We start from the raw sequence: 21,010 nt of genomic DNA on the forward strand, positions 1-21,010 counted from the left end.
CTGTTTCCATGGCATTGGTTATTTGGAAAGCAAACATGAAATTGAACTTGACTCCCTGTTGTCCTGTCCCTGCCCGTCTCCCCTTCCCAGTGGACAGTTCAGTGCGCCAGCTGGAGACAGAGATAGAGAGACACCTAAAGGACGAGAGGAGAGGAGAGCGGCTGCGCACCGGAGTACAGGTGGTGATAGCAGGAGCTACCAATGCTGGGAAGAGCAGTCTGCTCAACACGCTCTGTAAGAACAACACACACACACGAAGTATGACACATTGCAGAGCGAGTCCTCATTTCTATGGACAGCCATGACCAGTGCACTCAGTCATACACCTAAATATGCTTTTTTTATGACTGCATAAACAAGTGAAACGCACACCCAATACACACCTAATACACACCTAATACACACCCAACACACACCCAATACACACCCAATACACACCCAATGCTCACCCGGCACACAATACACCCCTAGTACACACCCAATACACACCTAATACATGTCAAATACACACCCAATACATGCCCAATACACACCCAATACACACCTAATACACACCCAATACACACCCAATATACACCCAATATACACCCAATACACACCCAATATACACCCAATACACACCCAATACACACCTAATACACACCCAACACACACCCAATACACACCCAATACACACCCAATACACACCCAATATACACCCAATACACACCTAATACACACCCAATGCTCACCCGGCACACAATACACCCTAGTACACACCCAATACACACCTAATACATGTCAAATACACACCCAATACATGCCCAATACACACCCAATACACACCTAATACACGCCCAATGCTCACCCGGCACACAGTACACACCAAATACACACCTAACACACACACACCCAATACACACCCGATGCTCACCCGGCACCTAATACACGCCGAATACACTCCAATACACACCCAATACACACCCAATACACACCCAATATACACCCAATACACACCTAATACACACCCAATGCTCACCCGGCACACAATACACCCCTAGTACACACCCAATACACACCTAATACATGTCAAATACACACCCAATACATGCCCAATACACACCCAATACACACCTAATACACACCCAATATACACCCAATATACACCCAATACACACCCAATACACACCTAATACACACCCAACACACACCCAATACACACCCAATACACACCCAATATACACCCAATACACACCTAATACACACCCAATGCTCACCCGGCACACAATACACCCCTAGTACACACCCAATACACACCTAATACATGTCAAATACACACCCAATACATGCCCAATACACACCCAATACACACCTAATACACACCCAATACACACCCAATATACACCCAATACACACCCAATACACACCTAATACACACCCAACACACACCCAATACACACCCAACACACACCCAATACACACCTAATACACACCCAATACACACCCAATATACACCCAATACACACCTAATACACACCCAATGCTCACCCGGCACACAATACACCCCTAGTACACACCCAATACACACCTAATACATGTCAAATACACACCCAATACATGCCCAATACACACCCAATACACACCTAATACACACCCAATACACACCCAATATACACCCAATATACACCCAATACACACCCAATACACACCCAATACACACCTAATACACACCCAACACACACCCAATACACACCCAATACACACCCAATATACACCCAATACACACCTAATACACACCCAATGCTCACCCGGCACACAATACACCCCTAGTACACACCCAATACACACCTAATACACACCCAATACACACCCAATATACACCCAATACACACCTAATACACACCCAACACACACCCAATACACACCCAACACACACCCAATACACACCTAATACACACCCAATATACACCCAATACACACCCAATACACACCTAATACACACCCAACACACACCCAATACACACCCAACACACGCCCAATGCTCACCCGGCACACAGTACACACCAAATACACACCTAACACACACACACCCAATACACACCCGATGCTCACCCGGCACCTAATACACGCCGAATACACTCCAATACACACCCGATACACACCTGACGCACCCCTGGTAGACTCCAGATACACATCCGATACACACCCAACACACTTAATACATGCCCGATACACACCTAATACACACCCAATACATACCTACTACACACCTAATGCACACCTAACACACACACCCGATACACACCCAATACACACCCACCTGTTTCTAATGAATCTGTTTCTAATTTACCTGTTTTTAATGAACCTGTTTCTAATGAACCTGTTTTTAATGAACCTGTTTCTAATGAACCTGTTTCTAATGAACCTGTTTCTAATGAATCTGTGTGTAATGTTCTGAGAGTAGCTGGTGCAGAGGAGTCAGGCGCAGGACAGCACAGATGAGTAACACAAGTAACTTTACTCAAATATTCCAAATAACATGTCGTAATACTGAGCCCACAATAACGGACCGAACAAATAAAACAATCACGCACAAAAACCACGGGGAAAACAGAGGGTTAAATAAAGACAAAACAAAATGAAAATGAAAAGTGGATCGGCGATGGCTAGAAGGCCGGTGACGTCGACCGAACAAGGAGAGGGACTTCGGCGGAAGTCGTGACAATCTGTTTCTAATGAATCTGTTTCTAATGAACCTGTTTTTTGTTTATCAGTCATGTGCTCGCGAGTTTGAGATATGACATCCTGTGCCATAAAGCAAGGCTCCGTATAAACCATGTGGAACGGCTGTTTGGCTGCTGCGCCACAGGGCTTCCTATCAGAATAATACACGTGTTTATCAGACTCCAGATAAAATCCTGTTATTGTTTCCTATTGAGCTTGGTCTTTCCCAGGGCCCGACTCCCGGCCACAGCTCTTAACACAGAGTAATGGGCTGTCAGTCGTTTGGCTGGGCAGTGGGGAGGGAGGGAGGGATCCTACCGTACAGCACTTTGCTCTATGTACGTAGTTCCACTGAACAGAGGCGTGGTTCTGGATGAAAATATCCCATGGCAGGAGAAGATTGATGAGTTTGTCGAGGATCTTATTTTGATTCCAAATAACCAAGAATAGGACACTTCGATAGTTAGTATTTCCCATGAATATACACTGCTCAAAAAAAATAAAGGGAACACTTAAACAACACAATGTAACTCCAAGTCAATCACACTTCTGTGAAATCAAACTGTCCACTTAGGAAGCAACACTGATTGACAAGACATTTCACATGCTGTTGTGCAAATGGAATAGACAGCAGGTGGAAATTATAGGCAATTAGCAAGACACCCCCAATAAAGGAGTGGTTCTGCAGGTGATAACCACAGACCACTTCTCAGTTCCTATGCTTCCTGGCTGATGTTTTGGTCACTTTTGAATGCTGCCGGTGCTTTCACTCTAGTGGTAGCATGAGACAGAGTCTACAACCCACACAAGTAGCTCAGGTAGTGCAGCTCATCCAGCATGGCACATCAATTCGAGCTGTGGCAAGAAGGTTTGCTGTGTCTGTCAGCGTAGTGTCCAGAGCATGGAGGCGCTACCAGGAGACAGGCCAGTACATCAGGAGACGTGGAGGAGGCCGTAGGAGGGCAACAACCCAGCAGGAGGAGCACTGCCAGAGCCCTGCAAAATGACATCCAGCAGGCCACAAATGTGCATGTGTCTGTTCAAACGGTCAGAAACAGACTCCATGAGGGTGGTATGAGGGCCCGACGTCCACAGGTGGGGGTTGTGCTTACAGCCCAACACCATGCAGGACGTTTGGCATTTGCCAGAGAACACCAAGATTGGCAAATTCGCCACTGGTGCCCTGTGCTCTTCACAGATGAAAGCAGGTTCACACTGAGCACGTGACAGACGTGACAGAGTCTGGAGATGCCGTGGAGAACGTTCTGCTGCCTGCAACATCCTCCAGCATGACCGGTTTGGCGATGTGTCAGTCATGGTGTGGGGTGGCATTTCTTTGGGGGGCCGCACAGCCCTCCATGTGCTCGCCAGAGGTAGCCTGACTGCCATTAGGTACCGAGATGAGATCCTCAGACCCCTTGTGAGACCATATGCTGGTGTGGTTGGCCCTGGGTTCCTCCTAATGCAAGACAATGCTAGACCTCATGTGGCTGGAGTGTGTCAGCAGTTCCTGCAAGAGGAAGGCATTGATGCTATGGACTGGCACGCCCGTTCCCCAGACCTGAATCCAATTGAGCACATCTGGGACATCATGTCTCGCTCCATCCACCAACACCAGTTGCACCACAGACTGTCCAGGAGTTGGCCTCATCAGGAGCATGCCCAGGCGTTGTAGGGAGGTCATACAGGCACGTGGAGGCCACACACACTACTGAGCCTCATTTTGACTTGTTTTAAGGACATTACATCAAAGTTGGATCAGCCTGTAGTGTGGTTTTCCACTTTAATTTTGAGTGACTCCAAATCCAGACCTCCATGGGTTGATAAATTTGATTTCCATTGATAATTTTTGTGTGATTTTGTTGTCAGCACATTCAACTATGTAAAGAAAAAAGTATTTAATAAAAACATTTCATTCATTCAGATCTAGGATGTGTTATTTTAGTGTTCCATTTATTTTTTTGAGCAGTGTATATAGTTGTAGAGGTTTAAATAGAAGAGAAGATATATGGGGAAAAAATAATGTCTGTCTGCCTCTCTCTCTCTCTCTCTCTCTCTCTCTCTCTCTCCCCCCCGTCTCTCTCTCTCTCGCTCTCTCTCTCTCTCTCTCTCTCTCTCGCGCTCTCTCGCGCTCTCTCTCTTTCTCTCATCTCTATCCCAATTCCTCTCTCTCGTTCTCCCTCCCTCCCTCCCTCCCTGTCTGTCTGTCTGTCTGCCTGTCTGTCTGTCTGTCTGTCTCCATCTCTCTATCCCAATTTCTGTCCATCTCTCTATCTCCATCTTTCTCTCCATTCCTCTGTCCAGGCCAGCGTCCAGCAGCCATCGTGTCCCCCATCGCGGGCACCACCAGGGACATTGTGGAAACCTCTCTGGACATTGGGGGCTTCCCTGTCCTCCTGAGTGACACCGCAGGGCTCAGAGACTCCTCGGACAGCGTGGAGAGAGAGGGGGTCCGTAGAGCCCGCCAGAGGTAGGTGCTTATCAATCAATATCAACATGTATACACCACACCACATACTGTATATGGTACAAAGCATTATGGTCCAAATGCATGTTCCATTTCAACTAGTTGAATATCTTTGTTTTGCAGTTCACCTAAAATGAATACACTAATTCTTATCATCAGGACTAGGATATGGAAAGACCTTAAACCCAAAGGAGAATTATTGGGAGTCTCTTCCTGTGAATTGTGACTTCTGTACAGAACAAAGTCTAGTGTTGTCTACGAACAATATGAACAATATGAACAAGATACATGAAAATCCTCGAAAACAAAAAAAAAGGAAGAAATAATTCAAGGCTTTTTCCTTATGTTGTATTTTGGCTTCAGCTCCAGTTCCTCAGTGTAAAGAGAATGTATGGATATAAATACCAGACGTAAACACACTCAGGAGGTGGGAGGATGTGCCACTATACACATTAATATTTACCATACAGAGGGTGACACACACACACACACACACACACACACACACACACACACACACACACACACACACACAGACGCACACACACACACGCACATACACACACACACACATACACACACACACACACACACACACATACACACACACAGACGCACAGTGACAGAGTCAAATACATACATACCGGAGCACTGGCGGCTGCCTCCATTGTTTACACCAGTGTAGAATAGCAGCAGCATAAATGTATATACTCCTCCCTGAATATACACACACACACACACACACACACACATACACACACACACACACACACACACACACACACACACACACACACACACACAACACACACATACACATATACACACACACACACACACCCTCCACAGACTTGGCCAGACTGATGAGAGGGAGAGGGGAGAGAGAGGGGAGGGATCGAGGGGAGAGTTGGCCCGGTAGGAAGTGCAGGCAGTTCTTGTGCTTAAAGGTACTTTCTGTATGTCTGTCAGGGGATCCAGGGCTCATGACCTGGGGGGGGGGGGGGCAGGAAGGAAGTAGTCAGAATAAGCATCCTGCTGCTTCTGCTGCTGCTAGTCCCTGGGGGCAGGGGAGAGTCCCTGGGGAGGGGGTCCCCACAGAGATACAATTAATTATGTGACTGTCTCTAGATTCCCTACCTATGCTTTTTTGTTTCAACAAAAATGGACAATAAAAATGGACAATGCTACGCAATTCTATTCTACTCTGGGGGATTATGAAGTGGGACTGCAGTGGATAGCAACACATTTACAGACTCCAGACCAGTTCTGCCATTTAGTGTTTTTTTTACACTGATCTTAAAAAATGATTTTTTTTTTACACAATGTCTCCGCAATCATTTCCTATGACCTTCTGGAGATCAGAACAGTGATCACTAACCTCCATTTGAATGGCAGTTTGTACTTCAACGGGTCGGCAGCTCTGGACGTTCTGCTAACTCTGGACGTTCTGCTAACTCTGGACGTTCTGCTAACTCTGGACGTTCTGTTTACTCTGGACGTTCTGTTTACTCTGGACGTTCTGTTTACTCTGGACGTTCTGTTTACTCTGGACGTTCTGCTAACTCTGGACGTTCTGTTTACTCTGGACGTTCTGTCTACTCTGGATGTTCTGCTAACTCTGGACGTTCTGTCAACTCTGGACGTTCTGCTAACTCTGGACGTTCTGTCTACTCTGGACGTTCTGCTAACTCTGGACGTTCTGTTAACTCTGGACGTTCTGTCTACTCTGGACGTTCTGCTAACTCTGGACGTTCTGCTACCTCTGGACGTTCTGCTAACTCTGGACGTTCTGCTACTCTGGACGTTCTGCTAACTCTGGACGTTCTGTTAATTCTGGACGTTCTGTTTACTCTGGACGTTCTGCTAACTCTGGACGTTCTGCTACCTCTGGACGTTCTGCTAACTCTGGACGTTCTGTTAACTCTGGACGTTCTGTTTACTCTGGACGTTCTGTTAACTCTGGACGTTCTGTCTACTCTGGACGTTCTGCTAACTCTGGACGTTCTGCTGACTCTGGATGTTCTGCTACCTCTGGACGTTCTGCTACCTCTGGACGTTCTGCTAACTCTGGACGTTCTGTTAACTCTGGACGTTCTGTCTATTCTGGACGTTCTGCTAACTCTGGATGTTCTGTTAACTCTGGACGTTCTGTTAACTCTGGACGTTCTGTTAACTCTGGACGTTCTGCTTAACTCTGGACGTTCTGCTGACTCTGGACGTTCTGTTGACTCTGGACGTTCTGTTGACTCTGGGCGTTCTGTTGACTCTGGACCAGACCCTAATCCCGGGGACTCAAAAGAGGAAGTGATGGCTCAAAAGAGGCAGAGGAGCCGGCATCATGACGAGACTACGTCGGCGTGCAAATAAACCGCCTGTTGCCGAACGTACGGTCACTAGAGAATAAACTGGACAAGCTCTGTTTGATATTATCCTATCAACGGGACCTACAGATCTGTAATATGTTTCATGGAGTCGTGGCTGAACAAGGACATGGATAATATACATCTTGTTGGCTTTTCCATTGTCAAGACCGGTCAGCAGCCTCTGGTAAGCTGAGAAGGGGAGGGGTGTCTCTTAAAACAACAGCTGGTGCGTGATCTCTAATGTTAAGGAAGTCTCATGTTTTTGCTCGCCTGAGTTAGTATGGCCTGCAGCTTATCATAAGGTATTCTATTTACAATTTTTCTTAGTTGTCTATTTACCACCACAATCCGATGCTCTACAAGCTGTATAGGGCCAAAAGCAAACACACTTCTTGTGGCCGGTGATTTTAATGCAGGGAAACTGAAATTCCTTTCACTTCATTTTTACCAGCATGTTACCTGTGCAACTAGAGGCCAAAAAACTCTATATCACCTTTACTCCATACACAGAAATGCATACAAGGCTTTCCCTCACCCTCCAATCTGACCATAACTCTATCCTGATTCCTGCTTACAAGCAAAAACTCAAACAGGAAGTACCAGTGACACGTTCAATTCAGATGTGGTCCGCTGAAGCGGATGCTAAGATACAGGACTGTTTCCCTACCCCAGACTGGAAGCTTCAACATCTAAATGGAAGCAAGTCCCTACATCTAGTGGAAAGCCTTCCCAGAAGAGTGGAGGCTGTTATAATATCTAGTGGAAAGCCTTCCCAGAAGAGTGGAGGCTGTTATAGCAGTAATGTTCTAATATCTAGTGGAAAGCCTTCCCAGAAGAGTGGAGGCTGTTACTGATTTTGGAATGAGATGTTTGATGAGCAGGTGTCCACATACTTTTGTTCATGTAGTGTATATATCTACCTCAATTACCTTGTGTAATTGACTCAGTACTGGTATATAGTCAAATTATTGTTACTCATACCATTATTTATTATTTGTGTTATATTTTTATATATTAGATTTGTACCTTGTCAGCTCGGGGATGTGAACTTGCAACCTTTCGGTTACTAGTCCAACGCTCTAACCACTAGGCTATGCTGCCGCCCCAAATGAAGGAGGATTAATTGTCAGAGTAGAGGACCTTGTGCATTTCAGGTAAAATAACAACCCAATGTTTATATCCCAGGTCAAATTAGCTAGCAACAGTAAGCTAGCCAGCTAAATTGCCATGAATGTTTAATGATTTTTGTTCTGTCCCCAAGTTAATATAGTTGGTTCAGAGTTCGTTTTGATATGTCAACCTGTGTGTCCTGATCGCGTCTGGTGTGTGTGGACAAAATCAACATGTGCACGTGGATGCACGCCTTCGAGCGCCCGGTCTAGTCAGCATGTTAGTCTTGTTGTTGTTTACGAAGCATGTGACAAATAACATTTTATTTGATTGCGTATTTTCCCTTCAGGGTGGAGCAGGCTGATCTGACCCTAGTAGTGGTGGACTCCACCCAGCTACCCCCAGACCCTCAGGTAGTAGCAGCCTTCCTCCAGGAGCACCTCAGCACTGTGCTGCCCAGCCCTGAGGCCGGCATGAAGGCTGCCTCAGACAGGGTCCTGCTGGTGCTCAACAAGAGTGATCTGGTACCTGAGGGGCAGAGGGAAAGAACAGAGGGAGAGCTGAGAGAGAGACCGGGTCTCCCTCCTGCATGTTTTCTGTCCTGCTCTACCAGTACAGGACTGGAGGATTTCCTCACTGTGCTGCAGAGCAGGGTCAAGACTCTGTAAGTATAGAGTACAGTTCTGTGTTCATGTTACTGTATGCTTCTACGTAGGTTTAAAAAAAAATGTTTTTCCTGTATATCAGGTATTCACCATGGGCGGAATCCTAACTCTGATTGATAGATTCATTGTGCAATTAATTCGAAATCAAACTTAGGTAACACTTTGATATCGCAAGTAAGTTAGGATTGGTCCCTAAGCTTTTGATAATATCATGCATGACTTGTCATAACATGAGTCATAACACCCTGTGCTTACCCTACGGTAGGAGTTTCATTGTGTCGTTTACAGCCCGCCGTATCCTGTGGAAATGAGGAATAAACTCTGATTAGATTTGATACATCCTGAGTCTTTGAAGAAAGTAACGCTGATAGCATCTCCCAGACTGAAGATCAAACACCCCATTATTTTGAAACATTTGGCAGCGCCGGCCGGCTCACCTACATACAGTACATCAGTTATAACACATCTGCTTCATCCAGGTGTGGTGACCCTCTGAGCGGAGCTCCCAGTCTGACCCAGGCCCGTCACAGAGCCCACCTCCAGCAGAGTGTCCAGGCCCTGAACCAGTACCACCAGTACAGAGACCAAGACCTGGCCCTGGCCGCAGAGGGGGTCCGCCTCGCCCTCACCCACCTGGGACGCATTACAGGACGGGTCGGAGCCGAGGAGATCCTGGACATCATATTCAGAGACTTCTGTATAGGGAAATAAATGGTTGAACGTGGATACATCTCATGCAGAAAGGACACTAGATCACATGACTCGCACACTAGATCACATGACTCTCACACTAGATCACATGACTCTCACACTAGATCACGTGACTCTCACACTAGATCACATGACTCTCACACTAGATCACGTGACAGGGTGGAACACTAACACAGACTTTAAGTGTAGTTATTCTAGCAATATACCAAAATGTAACTAGTGTATTTCATTGTTTGTCCTGATCATTTGAACTGGTGGATCTCAACTCTAGCCAGACTGAAGAAGTGTAAACATCTTAGCATATCATCTGTGACTGTCTACTGAGTCACTGTTTGAGTCATCATCGTTCTGTGGGAAATAAACGGTTTGGTAGGCGATCATCTCTGTGTTAAGTGGGAAATAAATGGTTTGGTAGGCGATCATCTCTGTGTTCTGTGGGAAAAAGAAGGTTTGGTAGGCGATCATCTCTGTGTTCTGTGGGAAAAAGAAGGTTTGGTAGGCGATCATCTCTGTGTTCTGTGGGAAAAAGAAGGTTTGGCAGGCGATCATTTCTGTTCTGTGGGAAAAAGAAGGTTTGGTAGGCGATCATCTATGTGTTCTGTGGGAAAAAGAAGGTTTGGTAGGCGATCATTTCTGTTCTGTGGAAAAAGAAGGTTTGGTAGGCGATCATCTCTGTTCTGTGGGAAAAAGACGGTTTGGTAGGCGATCATCTCTGTTCTGTGGGAAAGAGACGGTTTGGTAGGCGTTCATCTCTGTTCTGTGGGAAAGAGACAGTTTGGTAGGCGATCATCTCTATTCTGTGGGAAAGAGACAGTTTGGTAGGCGATCATCTCTGTTATGTGGGAAAGAGACAGTTTGGTAGGCGATCATCTCTGTTCTGTGGGAAAGAGACAGTTTGGTAGGCGATCATCTCTGTTCTATGGGAAAGAGACAGTTTGGTAGGCGATCATCTCTGTTCTATGGGAAAGAGACAGTTTGGTAGGCAATCATCTCTGTTCTGTGGGAAAGAGACAGTTTGGTAGGCGATCATCTCTGTTCTATGGGAAAGAGACAGTTTGGTAGGCGATCATCTCTGTTCTATGGGAAAGAGACAGTTTGGTAGGCGATCATCTCTGTTCTGTGGGAAAGAGACAGTTTGGTAGGCGATCATCTCTGTTCTGTGGGAAAAAGAGAGTTTGGTAGGCGATCATCTCTGTTTTGTGGGAAAGAGACAGTTTGGTAGGCGATCATCTCTGTTATGTGGGAAAGAGACAGTTTGGTAGGCGATCATCTCTGTTCTGTGGGAAAGAGACAGTTTGATAGGCGATCATCTCTGTTCTGTGGGAAAGAGACAGTTTGGTAGCCGATCATCTCTGTTCTGTGGGAAAGAGACAGTTTGGTAGGCGAACATCTCTGTTCTATGGGAAAGAGACTGTTTGGTAGGCGATCATCTCTGTTCTATGGGAAAGAGACAGTTTGGTAGGCGATCATCTCTGTTCTGTGGGAAAGAGACAGTTTGGTAGGCGATCATCTCTGTTCTGTGGGAAAGAGACAGTTTGGTAGGCGATCATCTCTGTTCTATGGGAAAGAGACAGTTTGGTAGGCGATCATCTCTGTTCTGTGGGAAAGAGACAGTTTGGTAGGCGATCATCTCTGTTCTGTGGGAAAGAGACAGTTTGGTAGGCGATCATCTCTGTTCTGTGGGAAAGAGACAGTTTGATAGGCAATCATCTCTGTTCTGTGGGAAAGAGACAGTTTGGTAGCCGATCATCTCTGTTCTGTGGGAAAGAGACAGTTTGGTAGGCGATCATCTCTGTTCTATGGGAAAGAGACAGTTTGGGCGATCGTCTCTCTGAGACAGTTTATTCCTTCTCACCCAGGTCTGGTCAAAGGCAGTTTGCCGTACACGCACATCTCTGTTCTCTGTCAAACAGACAGTTCTGTCACACCATCTCTGTTCTCACACAGACAGTCTCTGTCACACTGTTCTGTCAGACAGTTTCTGTCACACAGTCTCTCTGTCAGACAGTTTCTCTCTGTCACCTGTTCTCTGTCACACAGACTCTCTGTCACACAGTCTCTCTGTCACACCGACAGTTTCTCACACCGTCTGTTCTCTGGGAAACACCGTCTCTCTGTCACATCTCTGTTTTGTCACACAGTTTGGTCACACATCTCTCTTCACACAGTCTCTCTGTCAGACAGTTTCTGTCACACAGTCTCTCTGTCACACCGTCAGTTTCTGTCACACAGTCTCTCTGTCAGACAGTTCTGTCACACAGTCATCTCTGTCACACAGTTCTCTCTCAACAGTCTCTCTGTCACACAGTTTCTGTCACACAGTCATCTCTGTTCTCTCTGTCACACAGTTCTCTGTCACACAGTTCTGTCACACCGATCTCTCTCTCACACAGTCTCTCTGTCAGACAGTTTCTGTCACACCGTCATCTCTGTTCACACAGTCAGTCTCTGTCACACAGTCTCTCTGTCAAACAGACAGTTTGTCATCATCTCTGTTCTGTCACACAGTCTCTCTGTCACACAGTTTCTGTCACATCTCTGTTCACACAGTCTCTCTGTCACACAGTTTCTGTCACACCGAACATCTCTCTGTCACACAGTCTCTCTGTCACACAGACAGTTTGTCACATCTCTGTTCTGAAAGACACAGTTCTGTCACACAGATCATCTCTGTTCTGTGGGAAAGAGACAGTTTCTGTCACACCGATCATCTCTCACACAGTTCTGTGGGAAAGAGACACAGTCGATCATCTCTGTTTTGTGGGAAAGAGACAGTCTCTTCACACGATCATCTCTGTCAGACAGTTTCTGTCACACATCTCTGTTTTGTCACAGTTTCTGTCACACCGTCTGTTCTGTCAGACAGTTCTCTGTCACACAGTTCTCTGTCAGAGACAGTTCTGTCACACAGTCATCTCTGTTCTCTGTCACACAGAGACAGTTTCACACGATCATCTCTGTTCTGTGGGAAACAGTCAGTTCTGTCACACAGTCTCTGTTCTGTCAGACAGTTTCTCACACATCATCTCTCTGTGGGAAAGAGACAGTTTGATGTCACACTCTGTTCTGTCACAAGAGACTTTGTAGGCACATCTCTGTTCTCTGTCAACAGAGGCTCTGTCACACAGTCTCTCTCACACAGTCTCTCTCTGTCACATCAGTCTGTCACACAGTCTGTCACACCGTCTCTCTGTCACACAGTCTCTCTGTCACACAGTCTCTCTGTCACACCGTCTCTCTGTCACACAGTCTCTCTGTCACACAGTCTCTCTGTCACACAGTCTCTCTGTCACACAGTCTCTGTCACACAGTCTCTCTGTCACACAGTCTCTCTGTCACACCGTCTCTCTGTCACACAGTCTCTCTGTCACACAGTCTCTCTGTCACACCGTCTCTCTCTCACACAGTCTCTCTGTCACACAGTCTCTCTGTCACACAGTCTCTCTGTCACACAGTCTCTCTGTCACACAGTCTCTCTGTCACACCGTCTCTCTGTCACACAGTCTCTCTGTCACACAGTCTCTCTGTCACACCGTCTCTCTCTCACACCGTCTCTCTGTCACACCGTCTCTCTCTCACACAGTCTCTCTCTCACACAGTCTCTCTGTCACACAGTCTCTCTCACACCGTCTCTCTGTCACACAGTCTCTCTGTCACACAGTCTCTCTGTCACACAGTCTCTCTGTCACACAGTCTCTCTGTCACACAGTCTCTCTGTCACACAGTCTCTCTGTCACACAGTCTCTCTGTCACACAGTCTCTCTCTCACACAGTCTCTCTGTCACACCGTCTCTCTCTCACACAGTCTCTCTGTCACACAGTCTCTCTGTCACACAGTCTCTCTGTCACACCGTCTCTCTCTCACACAGTCTCTCTCTCACACAGTCTCTCTGTCACACAGTCTCTCTCACACCGTCTCTCTGTCACACCGTCTCTCTGTCACACAGTCTCTCTGTCACACAGTCTCTCTGTCACACCGTCTCTCTGTCACACAGTCTCTCTGTCACACAGTCTCTCTGTCACACAGTCTCTCTGTCACACAGTCTCTCTGTCACACAGTCTCTCTGTCACACAGTCTCTCTCTCACACAGTCTCTCTGTCACACAGTCTCTCTCTCACACAGTCTCTCTGTCACACAGTCTCTCTGTCACACAGTCTCTCTGTCACACAGTCTCTCTGTCACACAGTCTCTCTGTCACACCGTCTCTCTCTCACACAGTCTCTCTGTCACACAGTCTCTCTGTCACACCGTCTCTCTGTCACACAGTCTCTCTGTCACACAGTCTCTCTGTCACACAGTCTCTCTGTCACACAGTCTCTCTGTCACACAGTCTCTCTGTCACACCGTCTCTCTGTCACATTGTTTACTGTGGGTGTTGAAGTAGAGGGCTGCGGGTCCCGACAGAGATCATTGTGGCGCAGTCTGTATTGTCCATGCTGCGGTTAGGAGCGGACGGTCAAACCAGACAACGTTGGGATGCAACTCAATATTAGGAAGGTGTCCTTAATGTTTTGTACACAGTGTATGTGTGGTCCCAATGCAATAGAGTAGACTGCCATTGCTGGGGTAGGAGAAGAATGTGGCAGATATCTTTCCAAGGAAATGTACTTCCTAAATATGATTAGGCTATAGTTTACTACATTGCCTAAAAACAATTATCGATCACCCATATTTGTCTCTGTCTGAAAATCGTCCCACTCCTGGAAGGTAGGCTATAAAACGTTGCTCAAGAGAAAGTGCAAGCGTCTCCAACTCAGTAAACTACATCTACTCTCTTGGCTGATTTGTGAGAATTTCTGGTAATTTAAACTATTTCTTAGGTTATTTTGGTGGATTTTTGATATTGCCTATAGGGCTCAAAATTGCTGGACCATGGCTGACAAGTGCGTTGCGTCCTCACAGACGCCTAAATGAACGTTGCGGGACTACGGGTTGAGGTCAGGTCCAGTTATTCCTGGTGCGATATGAAAAGCTGCGGGAGTGTGATGAATAAATCGGTGGCGCGCAGACCTCTGTATTGAAATGCCTTTCTGTTTGGCATCTACTCAGGTCTTGATGTCTTCTCCAGCAGTTAGGGGATGTGTTTGACCCAGCTGTATAACACTGCTGAATCAATAGAGCACAATGGAGAACACAGTAAGTAACAAAACAAAATACAAGTTATTGGAATTAAGGAAGTCTACATCTATGGGTGGCAATGAGCCGACATCTTGATAATGGGCCTGTTGATATGTTATTATCATTAACCTTGGAAATCCTGGAAAACGTTTCCTTTGTTTTTCCTTGGAAACTGGACTGTTGGTACCTGGAATTCTCTGAACCTCTGAGAAACAATGTTCCCGATAAGTGTTTGATACGAAAGAAATGACCATTTAGTATTGTAATCTATTTTTAATAAGTCGGTTAGAACTGGAAGAACACACCCAAGGTAAAATGAGTTTTACATTGGATACTCGGTGGATATTCTCATCAGTAGCATTGAACCAAGCATGCCATGACTATGAAGATGGTATCTTCTAAATCGGGTGGAAAAAGAAAAATCCCTCCCCCAAAATGTAATAGTACGTTTTCATATTTAAATCTTCAATAGGTCTTACACAATTCCTTCTATGACTATGAAGATGGTATATTCTGAATCTCTCCCCAAAATATACGTTTTCTGATTCCTTCTATGACTATGAAGATGGTATATTCTGAATCCGGGGAGGATGGACAACAATCCACACCTTTTTTGTTTACATTTTAATGTTATTCTGGGGACAGGGGCTTTTGTGTAACAACTATTGAAGATTGAAAGCTAAAACAAAATGTATAGCTAAAAAATAAACACATGGATTTTTGTCCATCCACCCCTGATTCAGAATATACCATCTTCATTGCCATGGCATGCTTGGTTCAATAGCTATTGATGAGAGAACCGAATATCCAACATAAAAATGATTTTACCTAGGTGAAGAACGCCTGGAATTGGGCTTAGTGTTTACCAGGATAAACGTGTGCTTTGACAACAAAGTGATCAAAAGAAAATAAGAACAGAATTTCATATTCTTCTTTCTCTATTATGTGGCCGTTTTCAACATAACCTTTATCACAAGACCAGACACCAATGGACGTGTCATGGTTGAGTGATGAGTGTAGTTTAACCTGTGTGGTAATTGTGTTTCCTCTGACGGAGGTGTTTGTGCGTCTGTGTGCATGTTCGTGTGTTGTGAGGAACAGGGTGACTATGGAGTGTAATTGGGGGCATTCGGGTTCACAGATGTGCTCTGTGTGCGCACTCCCCCTGTTTGACCCAGGGTAAGACAGACTGTCTGTGTGTGTTTGACGGACCGCACGGGGGAAAAAAACAGTCCTTAAACAAAGGATTTCCTGAGAACAGTAGAGGCTCCTTCACCTGTAGTTCTGTCATGCATGATGAACAGATGCAGTCTCAGCAAGATGTATCTTATAAACAATCACTTTTTAATTGAACTATTATTCTTCTCCAAGAGTGGCTGTAGGGTATAGAGTGGCTGTATGTTATTAGGGTATAGAGTGGCTGTATGTTATTAGGGAATAGAGTGGCTGTATGTTATTAGGGAATAGAGTGGCTGTAGGGTATAGAGTGGCTGTATGTTATTAGGGTATAGAGTGGCTGTATGTTATTAGGGTATAGAGTGGCTGTATGTTATTAGGGAATAGAGTGGCTGTATGTTATTAGGGAATAGAGTGGCTGTATGTTATTAGGGAATAGAGTGGCTGTATGTTATTAGGGAATAGAGTGGCTGTAGGGTATAGAGTGGCTGTATGTTATTAGGGAATAGAGTGGCTGTATGTTATTAGGGTATAGAGTGGCTGTAGGGTATAGAGTGGCTGTATGTTATTAGGGTATAGAGTGGCTGTATGTTATTAGGGAATAGAGTGGCTGTAGGGTATAGAGTGGCTGTATGTTATTAGGGAATAGAGTGGCTGTATGTTATTAGGGAATAGAGTGGCTGTAGGGTATAGAGTGGCTGTATGTTATTAGGGTATAGAGTGGCTGTATGTTATTAGGGAATAGAGTGGCTGTAGGGTATAGAGTGGCTGTATGTTATTAGGGAATAGAGTGGCTGTATGTTATTAGGGAATAGAGTGGCTGTAGGGTATAGAGTGGCTGTATGTTATTAGGGTATAGAGTGGCTGTAGGGTATAGAGTGGCTGTATGTTATTAGGGAATAGAGTGGCTGTATGTTATTAGGGAATAGAGTGGCTGTATGTTATTAGGGAATAGAGTGGCTGTATGTTATTAGGGAATAGAGTGGCTGTATGTTATTAGGGTATAGAGTGGCTGTATGTATATTAGGGAATATGTTATTAGGGAATAGAGTGGCTGTATGTTATTAGGGAATAGAGTGGCTGAATAGAGTGGCTGTATGTTATTAGGGAATAGAGTGGCTGTATGTTATTAGGGAATAGAGTGGCTGTATGTTATTAGGGTATAGAGTGGCTGTAGGGTATAGAGTGGCTGTAGGGTATAGAGTGGCTGTATGTTATTAGGGAATAGAGTGGCTGTATGTTATTAGGGAATAGAGTGGCTGTAGGGTATAGAGTGGCTGTATGTTATTAGGGAATAGAGTGGCTGTATGTTATTAGGGTATAGAGTGGCTGTAGGGAATAGAGTGGCTGTATGTTATTAGGGAATAGAGTGGCTGTATGTTATTAGGGAATGTATGTTATTAGGGAATAGAGTGGCTGTATGTTATTAGGGAATAGAGTGGCTGTAGGGTATAGAGTGGCTGTATGTTATTAGGGAATAGAGTGGCTGTATGTTATTAGGGAATAGAGTGGCTGTAGGGTATAGAGTGGCTGTATGTTATTAGGGAATAGAGTGGCTGTATGTTATTAGGGAATAGAGTGGCTGTATGTTATTAGGGTATAGAGTGGCTGTATGTTATTAGGGAATAGAGTGGCTGTATGTTATTAGGGAATAGAGTGGCTGTATGTTATTAGGGAATAGAGTGGCTAGGGTATAGAGTGGCTTATGTTATTAGGGAATAGAGTGGCTGTAGGGTATAGAGTGGCTGTATGTTATTAGGGGAATAGAGTGGCTGTATGTTATTATTAGTGGCTGTATGAGGGAATAGAGTGGCTGTAGGGTATAGAGTGGCTGTATGTTATTAGGGAATAGAGTGGCTGTATGTTATTAGGGAATAGAGTGGCTGTAGGGTATAGAGTGGCTGTATGTTATTAGGGAATAGAGTGGCTGTATGTTATTAGGGAATAGAGTGGCTGTATGTTATTAGGGAATATTAGGGAATAGAGTGGCTGTATGTTATTAGGGAATAGAGTGGCTGTATGTTATTAGGGAATAGAGTGGCTGTATGTTATTAGGGAATAGAGTGGCTGTATGTTATTAGGGAATAGAGTGGCTGTAGGGTATAGAGTGGCTGTATGTTATTAGGGAATAGTTATTAGGGTGGCTGTATGTTATTAGGGAATAGAGTGGCTGTAGGGTATAGAGTGGCTGTATGTTATTAGGGAATAGAGTGGCTGTATGTTAGTGGCTGTATTAGGGTATAGAGTGGCTGTATGTTAGGGAATAGAGTGGCTGAGGGTATAGAGTGGCTGTATGTTATTAGGGAGTGGCTGTATGTTATTAGGGAATAGAGTGGCTAGGGTATGTTATGTTAGGGAATAGAGTGGCTGTATGTTATTAGGGAATAGAGTGGCTGTAGGGTATAGAGTGGCTGTATGTTATTAGGGAATAGAGTGGCTGTATGTTATTAGGGAATAGAGTGGCTGTAGGGTATAGAGTGGCTGTATGTTATTAGGGAATAGAGTGGCTGTATGTTATTAGGGAATAGAGTGGCTGTAGGGTATAGAGTGGCTGTATGTTATTAGGGAATAGAGTGGCTGTATGTTATTAGGGAATAGAGTGGCTGTAGGGTATAGAGTGGCTGTATGTTATTAGGGTATAGAGTGGCTGTAGGTTATAGAGTGGCTGTATGTTATTAGGGAATAGAGTGGCTGTATGTTATTAGGGAATAGAGTGGCTGTATGTTATTAGGGAATAGAGTGGCTGTAGGGTATAGAGTGGCTGTATGTTATTAGGGAATAGAGTGGCTGTATGTTATTAGGGAATAGAGTGGCTGTATGTTATTAGGGAATAGAGTGGCTGTATGTTATTAGGGTATAGAGTGGCATACTATGTACTGGTGTATATGCACATACTATGTACTGGTGTATATGTACATAATATGTACTGGTGTATATGTACATACTATGTACTGGTGTATATGTACATACTATGTACTGGTGTATATGTACATACTATGTACTGGTGTATATGTACATACTATGTACTGGTGCATGAAAATACATACAAAAGTTGCCAATATCGTATTTTAATTTTGTATTTTTTGTTATTGTCCCGCCATACCAACCCTAGCTAACTAAAGTAGGACAGCACAGTGTAGCTAAAGTAGGACAGCACAGTGTAGCTAAAGTAGGACAGCACAGTGTAGCTGAAGTAGGACAGCACAGTGTAGCTGAAGTAGGACAGCACAGTGTAGCTGAAGTAGGACAGCACAGTGTAGCTAAAGTAGGACAGCACAGTGTAGCTGAAGTAGGACAGCACAGTGTAGCTAAAGTAGGACAGCACAATGTAGCTAAAGTAGGACAGCACAGTGTAGCTAAAGTAGGACAGCACAGTGTAGCTAAAGTAGGACAGCACAGTGTAGCTAACGTAGGACAGCACAGTGTAGCTAAAGTAGGACAGCACAGTGTATCTGAAGTAGGACAGCTCAGTGTAGCTAAAGTAGGACAACATGGATTAGCTAAAGTAGGACAGCACAGTGTAGCTAAAGTAGAACAACATGGAGTAGCTAAAGTAGAACAACATGGAGTAGCTAAAGTAGAACAACATGGAGTAGCTAAAGTAGAACATCACAGTGTAGCTAAAGTAGAACAACATGGAGTAGCTAAAGTAGAACAACATGGAGTAGCTAAAGTAGAACAACATGGAGTAGCTAAAGTAGAACATCACAGTGTAGCTAAAGTAGAACAACATGGAGTAGCTAAAGTAGAACAACATGGAGTAGCTAAAGTAGAACAACATGGAGTAGCTAAAGTAGAACAACATGGAGTAGCTAAAGTAGAACAACATGGAGTAGCTAAAGTAGAACAGCACAGTGTAGCTGAAGTAGGACAGTACAGTGTAGCTAAAGTAGAACAGCACAGTGTAGCTGAAGTAGGACAGTACAGTGTAGCTAAAGTAGGGCAGCATAGTGTAGCTGAAGTAGGACAGCACAGTGTAGCTAAAGTAGGACAACATGGATTAGCTAAAGTAGGACAACATGGAGTAGCTAAAGTAGAACATCACAGTGTAGCTAAAGTAGAACAACATGGAGTAGCTAAAGTAGAACAACATGGAGTAGCTAAAGTAGAACAACATGGAGTAGCTAAAGTAGGACAGCATGGAGTAGCTAAAGTAGGACAGCACAGTGTAGCTAAAGTAGGGCAGCATAGTGTAGCTGAAGTAGGACAGCACAGTGTAGCTAAAGTAGGACAACATGGAGTAGCTAAAGTAGAACAACATGGAGTAGCTAAAGTAGAACAACATGGAGTAGCTAAAGTAGAACAACATGGAGTAGCTAAAGTAGGACAGCACAGTGTAGCTAAAGTAGGGCAGCATAGTGTAGCTGAAGTAGGACAGCACAGTGTAGCTAAAGTAGGACAACATGGAGTAGCTAAAGTAGAACAACATGGAGTAGCTAAAGTAGACCAACATGGAGTAGCTAAAGTAGAACAGCACAGTGTAGCTGAAGTAGGACAGCACAGTGTAGCTAAAGTAGAACAGCACAGTGTAGCTAAAGTAGAACAACATGGAGTAGCTAAAGTAGGACAGCACAGTGTAGCTAAAGTAGAACAACATGGAGTAGCTAAAGTAGAACAACATGGAGTAGCTAAAGTAGGGCAGCACAGTGTAGCTGAAGTAGGACAGCACAGTGTAGCTAAAGTAGGGCAGCATAGT

General features: G+C 44.8%; 1 protein-coding gene across 2 annotated transcripts in view; it reads left to right on the forward strand.

Moving 5' to 3' along the window:
* The window catches only part of gtpbp3 (GTP binding protein 3, mitochondrial), a 35,798-nt gene extending 25,360 nt beyond the window's left edge, over positions 1-10,438 (forward strand). For both annotated transcript variants that reach the window (XM_029651042.2, XM_029651043.2), the window contains exons 6-9: positions 91-234; positions 5,008-5,173; positions 8,993-9,307; positions 9,788-10,438. In XM_029651042.2, coding sequence (XP_029506902.1) covers positions 91-234; positions 5,008-5,173; positions 8,993-9,307; positions 9,788-10,019 — 857 coding nt within the window. In that variant the 3' untranslated portion in view covers positions 10,020-10,438. The remainder of the gene's footprint in view (positions 1-90; positions 235-5,007; positions 5,174-8,992; positions 9,308-9,787) is intronic.
* Positions 10,439-21,010: the final 10,572 nt, after the last annotated feature.

The sequence above is a fragment of the Oncorhynchus nerka genome, linkage group LG24 (assembly GCF_034236695.1).
Source record: "Oncorhynchus nerka isolate Pitt River linkage group LG24, Oner_Uvic_2.0, whole genome shotgun sequence".
In the NCBI taxonomy this organism is placed as follows: Eukaryota; Metazoa; Chordata; class Actinopteri; order Salmoniformes; family Salmonidae; genus Oncorhynchus; species Oncorhynchus nerka.